Source organism: Cibotium barometz, chromosome 20, assembly GCF_041138505.1.
Source record: "Cibotium barometz isolate CiBa-2024 chromosome 20, ASM4113850v1, whole genome shotgun sequence".
Classification (NCBI taxonomy): Eukaryota; Viridiplantae; Streptophyta; class Polypodiopsida; order Cyatheales; family Cibotiaceae; genus Cibotium; species Cibotium barometz.
The window spans coordinates 20,397,893-20,409,307 of NC_141065.1; the positions used below are offsets into that span (position 1 = coordinate 20,397,893).

The 11,415-nt window shown below is 45.6% G+C and overlaps 1 protein-coding gene across 1 annotated transcript; it reads left to right on the forward strand.

Annotated features, from left to right (window-relative positions):
- The first annotated feature begins 265 nt into the window (after window positions 1-265).
- On the forward strand, window positions 266-11,192 carry PANC (pantoate-beta-alanine ligase). The gene is made up of 5 exons (XM_086814567.1): window positions 266-722; window positions 9,719-10,042; window positions 10,173-10,286; window positions 10,377-10,508; window positions 10,769-11,192. Exons 1-5 carry the CDS (start codon window positions 405-407, stop codon window positions 10,895-10,897), a joined length of 1,017 nt encoding a protein of 338 aa, XP_086670693.1. The 5' UTR covers window positions 266-404; the 3' UTR covers window positions 10,898-11,192.
- Window positions 11,193-11,415: the final 223 nt, after the last annotated feature.

The window sequence follows — 11,415 nt, forward strand, 5'->3', positions numbered from 1 at the left end:
AAATAACATTTGTTTGAGATATAAATGTAAATTTAGATAAACACGTAAATAAGTAAAATACAAAATATAGTGGTGGGATTGAAAAGACGGTGATCGGCAAAAAACTCGTGCGGTTGAAAAATTGTTTGACGGCTGCCAAAAAACTCGTGGGGTTGGAAAAATGTTGATTTTGTCAAAAACTCGTGCGATTGGAAATTGAAGAATATATATATATATATATAACATTATATTCAATTATATAAAGATATATATATATATAACACATTATATTCAATTATATAAAGAGAGAGAGGGGAAACGTGTGAGAGTCTGAGAGAGAGAGAGAGAGAGAGAGAGATCGATCTTTGTATGTGTGTGTGTGTGTGTGTGAGAGAGAGAGAGAGAGAGAGAGAGAGGAGAGAGAAATGGAAGTTCTGGCCAAGCAGGAGATGGACAAAAGCTGGTCGATGGAAGCTCCAAGGGGCAAGCAGGAGATCAAAGTTCTAAAGTACAAGCAGGAGATGCGCAGCTGGTCGAAGGCCAAGAGAAAGCAAGGGATGACCATAGCGCTGGTTCCCACCATGGGGTACCTCCACGCCGGCCACCTCTCTCTTATCCGGGAGGCCAAGAAGCACGCGGACGCCGTGGTGGTGTCCATCTACGTCAACCCCACCCAGTTTGCTCCCACAGAAGACTTCAGCACCTACCCCAGAGACATCCAAGGAGACCTCGACAAGCTACAGGTTAGCAAAATCAATTACTGTTGCATAAACGTTTTTCTAAACCAGATCCTTTTTTTCTTCTGTTTTTCTAAACTAGATCTATTACATCTAACCATAGTATTTGTTATCCACCTAGCCTTTGGTCTCATGACGTATGTAGGCGGGGCACTTTCTCCCTCACCAGGAGGTTTAGGAACACCCTCTTATTTCACTTAGGTGTGTCCTTATGTTCGTACTTGTTTTTTGGTACACTCACTGCTGCACTGTGTGTTCGTCTGTGTATTGTGTAATGCTGTTGCTAACCCTAACACAGGTCCAACATTTGGTATCAAAGCTCTAGGTTTATTCTGCCTCGAGCGTTAACGCACATGAATTTTTTCCCGTCCATACATTCTCCACAGCTGTACAGTCTGTACGTGCGCAATGCTTGTCCCTGTTCGTACACACACGACGTTCATACCAGCCCATACATCCCCGTGCGACTTGCGTACAGTCGTCGTACTTGTCGTTTGTATTGTTTCTACTTATAGTTGTACCTACACCCGACTGTACCTGCTCATACATGTGTGTACCTGCCTGTATTGCTACCACTGCTAGCTTCGCCTTGCAGTACAATCAGCTCCGCCGCCTCCTGTGCGGCGGCCAGCACTGCCAGCATTGTCGTCACTGCCCTGTGCTGACCTAAGTCATTGCCGCGTCGTCTCTGTACCTTTGTACCTGTAGATATGTAGAGCAAAAATTAATTTGGGGCTCTTCTGATTTTTGTGAAAAATCGAGTAATTGAACTGGCCATTGGTGCGGCTTCTTGAAAAATCAGCCACTGGCAACTAAATTTTTGACATTTGACCAGTAATCTCTATTCCTACATTGGTAATTTCATTACATTTGCAGGTTTACAGCCACCACTGGGCCACTTTGTAGCCATGCAGGTTGCATTTAATGGACATTGCCTTTGCAATGTATTGGTCAGGTGCATTTGGTGTGGGACAGAGAGTCTATTGTAGGTTATTTAAAATGGCTGGCAATGATGTATTCGGCATGCTTACAGGTGAGGACAAATTACCCAATGTGGGCATACATGATGAGGCACATGTTGCCAAGGGCCTATGGGCTATGGTTACAGGTGAGGAGGTTTGTCCTCCCTTGCCAGTTTTGGGGCAACGAGCTACTCCTGCTCCTATAGGTGGCCACAACTGTAACGGAACTGAAAGCATTGATCACAGAGAACCAAAATTTAACACACTTAAATCTTCATCACCATGAAAGAGAAAAGAGATCTGCACAGTGCACAAAACTAGGGGCCAAAAAGATGGGATGTAAACCCCCCCCCCCCCCCCCCCCCCCCCCCCCTCCCCCCCTAAGCTAATATCAATTACCAAAAGGAGTCTGCTCCAGAGTCAAACTTGCGGGTGCGTAGGGTTCACCACTGGTATGCACTGAATTCTTCCAATACAGCAATGAAAAAAAAACCAAAAGCAAACAGTCCAGACCAGTCTTCACGGGTGTTTCTACGAGTCCTGTTGTCCTGAAAAACTCTGCGCGATGCCCCAAACGTGGGTGTGCTCCCTGGGGCCTGCTCTATTCTAGTCAAGCAACCAACACAGATTGGGTGCTAGGAAAAAAAGATTTGACCAGCCTCAATCTATGATACCAAATGTGAAGCTAATGCTGTGCCAGTGCGATCAGAGATAGAAAGACAACTGAACACCCTCGGACACAAGCACACACAAGTAGTCCTAACCATAATATGTGTATTACATACAATACATGGAAGTAGAAGAATACTTTGAAGTCACAAAAGATAATGAGAGAATGATTTCCCTGGTTCTCTGCCCAAGTTCTGCCCTAGATTCCTGTCTCTTGGCCAGAAACGCTATCTGCAGATTTGATTCCAACTCTCCAAATGGCTTATAGACTGGTTGCTTATGAAAAAGGTCGCAGATTAGTAAGATGATGAAATAAATTCAGAACACCCTTTTTATAGGAGCTAGGAGGGTTGGTCGACCGACTATTCCATGATTTGGCTCAAGGGCTGCCATGCCGTACGACTACTATCCAGGGTTGCTAATAACTATGTGCCCCAAACCCGCCCTAGCCTGCTTGATGTGAATATTTCTTGCTAAACTTCACTTGGCCGTGTACACTTGTTTGCTTGGCTTGTCCTGTTCGACTTGGGTGTCCGTTTGTGTTAACTTTACCCACAGTGGTGCCCATCACCTTGGCAACAGTTGTACCGAGCCTGCATGTCATGTGCATGACATGGACAAGCTAATCTCCTTGCTAATTGCTGAAGGGGCGGCAGATAAACAGAACTGATAGGGGCATGAGCAGGGCTCAAGGGATCCCAAGAAAAGCATCCTGAGGATGCAGGACCTGGCCGACAAGGTATTAAAGGGGCTTCTGGACTGGTCGGCGCAAAGATTTCATTCATGTGTTTTTTGCTGTTGGCCAATAGCAGGTCGGCCAGCATATGTGGGGTCCCAAGGCCCTATAAAAGGGCTCAGCCCAAGACTTGTTCATTCAGTCCTATAGGGGCTGGGTCATAGAGCAGGACTCTTTGAGAGTCAAGAACCCTTTTGATGGGGCAGCGTAGGGCTTGCCAAGAATGTACACCTTTTTGTGGGTCATAGAGTAGGACTCTTTGAGAGTCAAGAACCCTTTTGATGGGGCAGCGTAGGGCTTGCCAAGAATGTACACCTTTTTGTACTATATTAATATACTGAAACTCAGCCATCTCTCTCTCTTTCTCTCCATCTTCTGTATGCGTTTTGCATATACAGGTTCCTACAAGGTGTTTAGGGTTGAAAGAAGACTCACAGAGCTTCCGCATGTGACATTGGTATTAGAGCATTAGGTTCAGCAAGGCTAAACATTGATTCAATCCCAGATGAAGGTGCACAGTCCAAGGAGAGTAACATAAGACATGGAAGAAGTTCCCAGGAGGTTGGTTGGTGGTGTTCCACAAGACCTAAGTGGAATAGTAGTCCTGTGAATCGGATGCCACCTGGGGCATACCAGGAAAGAGGCAATGGTTCCAAGGGAGGATGATCCTCCAAGGGGTGGAGTGAGTGCTAGACTCAATACTCAGGAAAGAAGACCAAAGAAAGCGTTTAGGGACATGGCAAGAAGGCAAGGGGACAAGGTGGAAGAGATGCATAGATATTCATTAGATTTGGAGTGGAGTCAGAGATTGATGAGGGTTTTCAGTGAAATGGTTGCCAGGAAGGGAAGGATGACAAGTTGGGGAGTCCACGAGGAGACGAGGGGATGATGACAGTCGTCCAGGGTCATTGGCTACTTCTTTTCACAAGGTCGTGGGGAACTGCTGAGCTCGAGCCACGCTTCAAATCTTTACTTGTGTTGAGAGCTCACTCCTCAAGTGGTCCTCTTGTGCTTCTTGTCACACTGAGGCAGCTTAAGTGTTGCGTTCGGTGAAGTAGTGGCTCCCATCTTCATGACTCACTGATGGCTCCAATCTGCTCACTTGCAACGCCTAGATCCGCAAGAAGAGATTATGGAGAAGAAGAGAGAGGTAGAAGCACACACAATCTGGTGGCTGGTTGTAAACCGGCCTCTTACTTCAGACAAAACCAAAGGGCGGTGCAAAAACAAACCATCGAGGACCTAGAAAAGGAAAACAAACAGGGGGAGCTAGAGTGCTCCTGCAAATAGTACACGGACACCGATTGGCCCCAAAACGTAGTGGCGCCCCTTGCGGTATTTCTTTAATTGATTATAAGAGCTTTGATTACAATAAGGTTGGAAATGTTAAAAGTAGTATCTCATGTGGAAACGAGTTGTAACAAAGGGCATAAGTTATTATTTAACTTATGCTACATGAGTCGGCCATCTCCATTGTGAGGGTATATATACCCATGCCCACCCATTGTAAAATTTCCATCTATTCATTGCTAAATAGTTCAAGCGCTGTTCGCCAACTTCTCTCTCTCTCTGCGTCAACTTCTCTCTCTCTCTCACAGCGTGTATTCAAGCTTCCGCATGCACGACTTTGACATGGTATCAGAGCTTTGAAGTGCGCATCTCTCCTCCAGCGCTACTCTCCCTTTCCCTGCTGCGTTTTTTGGCTGGCGTTAGTGTTCAGTGAATCTCAGTAGCATTTCAGCCCTGCGTTTTGTGTTTCCAGGCGGCATTTCCTGGCTGCCCATGCACGTGTGAAGACCTGCCTCTATAGTGCAGTAGGCGATCAACAGAGCAGTCCTTTTTCTTGCGTTTTGTGGGCCAGGTACAGTGTGGACAACAGACGGTTTCTTTGCTGTGTTTTCAGGCCAGGAGGGCACCGGTGATGCAAGGGTGGAGCCTCGGGAGTGGAATCCAGGACACGGCCAAGACTTGCAGGTCAAAGTGCTCGAGGACTCGGGACGAGATTTCAACTGTGTTGACTGTTACAAGAGGAGGAACGAGAAGTGCGTCGGCTACGGAGAGGAGGTTTGGATCGATTGAGAAGATCTTGGACGGAGTTTATGAGATGGGTCTCCCGTGTTCAAGCAAGGATGACAAACTGAATGGCGACAACTATGCGCATTGGAATTTGATCATGAGGTTGTGGTTTAGCAGAAAAGGCTTATGGGACATTGTTGATGGCTCGGAGGAACGTCTCCGAAGGGATAGCAATCGGTTCACACGTCTTCAGGAGGAGGAGTTTCTCAAATCTCTTGTGGATTGGGAAGCTCACAATGCGAAGGCGATGTCGGAGTTTGCAGAATCTCTCACCAAGGAAATTTCCCCTGCCATTCAGACTTTAAAGACTGCCAAGGAAATGTGGTCAAAGCTTGCAGGAATGTTTGATCGAGACTCAACAATGCGAGCAGTAACCCTTCTCGGCCAGTTGTTTTCCATCAAGTTTGAAGCCGGGACCTCTATGCAGTCATTTCTAATGAAGGCAAAGGTTATCCATGATTAGTTATCGGCTATGAATAGTGCATTAACTAGTACCCAGTTAGCTGCCTTGGTTCTTACGAAGTTGCCTGAGGAGTATGAGATGGTCTCGAGGGCAGTACGCTTACAAGTCACGGAGGAAAAGCTGGAATTTGATGATCTCAGCTCTTTTCTCATTGAGGAGGAAGCAGTGCTCATTTCCCAAGGCAAGATTCGGGTTCCGAAGGATGTAGAATCGGCACATGTTGCATCGGAATCCAATAAGAAGTCTAGGAGCCGTTGTTATAAGTGCGGAAAGCGAGGGCATTTGGCTCGGGATTGCAAATCCAAAGCTAAAGCTCAAGGCTCGACGAATGACAAAGGCAAAGGCAAAGCTGACGAGGATGACAGTGACAGTGATTCTACTAGGGATGCTACGGCGTCTGCCGGTGTGGCGAGGACTACACTGGCACATGCTCCAGCATTCTAGCTTGGTGGATGGAAGCTACCACGTGCTTCAGCCAGAGAGAGGCATGTGAGTGGCAGAGAGGGGCAGTCTGTGCTCCCGTTTTTTGGTGATTTGGACCCGTGTGTCGGAGTTCAAGGCACATGCATCTGGCATGGAACAGCTTGACAAATCTATGGACGTGATGTGTTCGTAGTTCATTGGTAGCAGACTATGGATGGGATGAGTTCCTAGTTCATTGTCAGAGAATTTTGGGCGTCATGTGTCGATAGTTCAATGTTCAGGAGATCTTTTGGACGTGTGTGTTCTCAGTTCAACGAATGGAGGATCATGGATGTGGAGTTGTCTGCAATTCATTATTCTATGTGGCAGCTGAAGCTCAAGATGGCATTCCTTGAGGAGACAGGTTGTTTGGTGCATTTTCCGAGGTGTATTCGGTATCCGGCCAGTACTGAGGTGTCCATGGTTGCATCTACATCGACTTGGTTTCTTCATCTATGTCCACTATGAGCTACAGAGAGGGTGTTAAAAGTAGTATCTCATGTGGAAACGAGTTGTAACAAAGGGCATAAGTTATTATTTAACTTATGCTACATGAGTCGGCCATCTCCATTGTGAGGGTATATATACCCATGCCCACCCATTGTAATTTCCATCTATTCATTGCTAAATAGTTCAAGCGCTGTTCGCCAACTTCTCTCTCTCTCTCTGCGTCAACTTCTCTCTCTCTCTCACAGCGTGTATTCAAGCTTCCGCATGCACGACTTTGACAGGAAACTCAACCGTCACAGTAGAACTCTTGAAGCCTGCAAAGATCCTGCATCATGGTTTCTTGTCCACTTGGCATCCACAAACAAGTCCAGCCATTGTTCACATCAAAAGACTCTTTCACATGAGTCTTGTAAACAGAAGCTTTCTCCCATGATCAAGGCTACCACAACCATCCATAGCCTCTCACCTATGAACAACATCACACCCTGACACATCCAGAACTCCTGCATCACAACAAAGACTCCCAAACTATTTCCCAAAAGAGAACTTTCATCACAGCATAGCATAACATATAGTCGACACACCTTTACCAACCCTTTCTACCTTCCAAGGGTACTATCCATCTTTGTCATTGATTCCTTGTCTCTTGTCCAATCAGTAGCAAGGTTGTACCAATCATGTGTCCACTCCTGTGACCGCTGCCTGCATGTGACCTATCTCCTGGAGAAACCCAAAAACATGTTTCCTCAAGAAACCTATGACTTGTTTCCACATGAAACCCTTAGGCCTGTTTCCTTTGAAACCTTTGTCCTGTTTCCATACAGAACCATTCACAGCACCATTCAACAACAGTGCCAACAACGGCATACATCTAGTTACCTGTTCCCTCACGAAACATCTGGAAACATAGAGATGCGCATAACTGTAGGTCCCTCTGTTCCTTGCCAGCAGGAAGAAAACAATCTGCTCCATGAGCATGCAGCCATGTGCGCTTGCATCACTCCCATGCCAAGAAACACATTCAAGTGACCTGTACTTGCAGCCGAAAACCCAAGCACACAGCTGAATTTGCTGCCCAGCCTTGTACTCCCTCCTACAGTCCACGCTTCTATGTCCAGCACTGTTTGTATGAACAACAGTTCAGCTGACAGTCAGCTTCTTGCCGAAAGCAAAGGAGAGAAAGAGATTCTGCAGGTGCCTGTATGCACTGTTGCGCAGCAGCCAAACTGTCCTTCCAAAAGCCAAAGAGAGAGAGAGAAAGGATAGCCGGTGTCTCTGTCCTGTAGCGCAGCACAGGAGCCAACCTTCAGCCTCCAAAAAGCATGCGTAAGGAGGCCTCTGCACTCTGCAGCACAGCCCGCCTGTAATCCCTTCTAAAAAGCAACAGTTGCCACCCACACCAGCCACTGTTTTCTCAAAAAGCCAGAGTGTAGCGCTGCCTTTTTTCCAGAGAGAGAAAGCATACACACACTCCTCTGCTGCAGCCCTGCGCGCCTGCAGTCCAGCCCTCCGTGTGTCAAGCGAGAGAGAGAGAGAGAGAGAGAGAGGGAGAGAGAGCATGTGCCGCAGCTCCAGCCCGCCGCCTCCTGTTCAACCCTCCCTTTTTTTTCAGCAATAGGGAAGTGCCCTCTGCAGCCCGCCAGCCCCCTCTTTTCGAAAAAGCACGTAGGCCCCCAATATAGCTTTTGGGCCACGATCTTTAAAAAAAAAAAGGTATTCTAAAGTTTTTAAAACCTTTTGTCCCCTCCCCCCCCACATGGGGTAATGAAAAAGGGACCTTTATAAAACCTTGAGTCCTTTTTGACTTCCAAACCGATGCCATTCACACTGTCCACCATGTCCCTGTGCACACCTGCATACTGTCCAAAGAAAAATACAGGGTCGTGACACTGGCATTGCCTCGCCAAACCCTAAAGCTTCACACTCATATAGGATCGCAAGGGGGGGGGGGTGTGGGGGGGTAAAGAGTAGAGAGAGCAGTCAACTCCATTGCATGAATGAGAAGATTGTTAAGGCACGAGGAAATTGAGAAGATTGTTAAGAGATGAGGAAATTGACTTATGTACTTCCATAAGTCCTTTTTCAGTAGGTGGTCCGTGAGTAAGTGACCTGAGAGTGTCCATATGTTAGTTCTAAGGTTTTTACAGAAGTTTGTTTTTGTTAAGACATGAGGCAATTGAGAAGATTGTTAAGACATGAGAAAGTTGACTTATATACTTCCATAAGTCCTTTTTCACTAGGCGGTCCGTGAGTAAGTGACCTGAGGGTGTCCATATGTTAATTCTAAGACTTTTACATAAGTTTGTTTTTGTTTGTGGGTTTTTACATAAGTTTGTTTCTGTTTGCCGGTTTTCTCATGATACAAGCTTGATGCCAAAGATGTGCGAACACCTTAAAGACGCTTACAACTTAGCAAAGATGCTTTTACATATATTGAAGATGTCTTTGAGGGATTCAAGCAATTGTAGGCTCACACATGCTACCTTGCCTGCCTGTTAGTGGTGGCTTCATGTTCGGATGTTTCCAAAAAGCCTACGTGTGCCATGCCCATTGGTCCATCACTTGTCCATCAGCTCGGTCCTGCTTAGTGCTTCTACACTGCGGCATCTGTCTCTAGCCAGCCTGTCCTTAACAAAGGCTGTCTGTTTGCTGAACTGGACTGCACATCTGCAATCTGCTTGATCTGGATCCACAAGAGATATATATTTTGGACATTATCGTGATCTACATCATCATTTACATCTTTCAAGAAACAAAAGGCAGAATGGCTGTGGTACTGCCTTTACAAAGTCTTTTACTGTGTTGATGTTAACAATGCTAGGCGGCCTGATTTATAAGCCCATGTTATGGACACCTCACTGTTATATCTTTGGATAGTCATTTTAGCTTTGGACATTGTGATCTTCTACGTCATTTACATCTTTGAAGAAACAAAGGCAGAATGGCTGTGGTACTGCCTGTACAAAGTCTTTTACTGTGTTGATGCTCATCTTTCTAACAACCTTAGGTGGCCTGATTTATAAGCTCAGGTTATGGAACACCTCACTATTATATCTTTGGATAGTCTCTTTAGCTTTGCTGTCAAATTGAATGGTGTTTCTATTTTTCTGCTATTAAGTCTTGCTTTTTCTTCTGAAGTACAACATAGACCAACATTTGAATGAGTTTTGTCTTGTTTTGTCAGCCATTAGGTGTGGATGCAGTCTTCAACCCATACAATCTCTACGTGCAAGATGCAGACCAAACAAGAATGGAGTCTGCACAAAATAAAAATGGGTCTGTGTATCAAAATTCAAGGGAGCTAAACCATAGAGTTAAATCAAATGAGCAGGGACATGAATCATGGGTAAGAGTAGAGAGGCTTGAATTGCCACTGTGTGGCCGAAGCAGGTCAATCTTCTTTAGGGGGGTGGCCACAGTGGTCACAAAGCTCTTCCATATAGTGGAGCCAGACGTGGCTGTGTTTGGCAAGAAAGATTATCAGCAATGGCGTGTCATCTGTCGCATGGTAATTCTACTGCTAGGTTTTTGGGGTGCATGATCTCTAGTTTTATGTTTTACATTTTTGAAATTTTAACACAAGTTTGCCCAATTATTCTACAAAATTCAATTCAATTCTACTTATGGGTTTGCCGAAGGTGAGGGATCTGGACTTTGCAGTTAAGATCATAGGCTGTGAGTTACTTCGGGAAGCAGATGGTCTTGCAATAAGCTCACGAAACGTGTACCTTTCACCAGTGGTGCGCATGCAGGTTGGGATCTAGTTGAGTATGATTGTTCTATATTTTCTGATCACATGTCTACTCTAAAGGTCAAAACTAAATTTGTACCTCAAAATGCAGGCTTTGTCTATCAGCCGTTCTCTTAAGAAAGTTGAGGCAGAAGTTATGAATGGGAATCTTGACGTTTCCACTTTAATAGACCTCGTACAACAGGAAATTGTGGGAGCTTCTGGAAGAGTCGACTACATTGAGGTTTTCTATTTTATTTGACACACTGGTTTTGCATCTGTGTGATGTTGCACACATGCACGCGTGGGCTTGCAAGTGTGCATGTGTGCGTGGGTCAGTCACATGTATGCACGCACGTGGGGATCATACACGTGTGGGTGTTTGTGGGTGGGTGCGTGTAGTGTGTGTGTGTGCACATGGGAACAGGCTGGGTAATGGAGGTGTTCTCACTAAAGTCTCCTTTCTCGAAGACCCTCTCAAGTCTTAAGGCTGGTTTTTTGCAGATAGTTGAACGAGAGTCACTACAACATTTAGAAACTATCAACTGCCCAGCAGTACTGTGTGTAGCAGCATGGTTTGGTCGTGTTCGGTTAATTGATAACATTGAGCTGCAAGCTCCTCAATGCCAGTAGATTTGCTCACACATACTAGCAGCGTACTATTGGGCTATCTCACTAGCAAAAAGTGTTGTGTGCAGAGCTTCACACAACATTTTTTGCGAGAGTTGAGTACATTTTTCTAAGGCCCTTTCAATTAAATTGCAAAGGAACTGTACGTTTCCAAACCGAAGGCATGAGTTGGAGCCAAAATGCTAAGCAGAGCAGCAAAAGAAAGGAGGCTAGGTTTATAACACAACACCTTGAGTTGATATGGATGAGTTGGCTTGTATTTGAATAATGGCTATTTAAATTTTAGCATTGCAACTGAGTTTTGTGCTGTGGGTTTATCATAGCTTTTTAACATTTTACGTTTCAACCCTGCCTCGTCACCACCCCCTCTCTCTCTCTCTCTCTCTCTCTCTCTCACACACACACACAAAAGAAGCGTTCTCTCTTCCTAATCTCATAGAAAATGATCTCTCTCTCTCTCTCTCTCTCTCTCTCTCTCTCTCTCACACACACACACACACACACACACACACACACACACA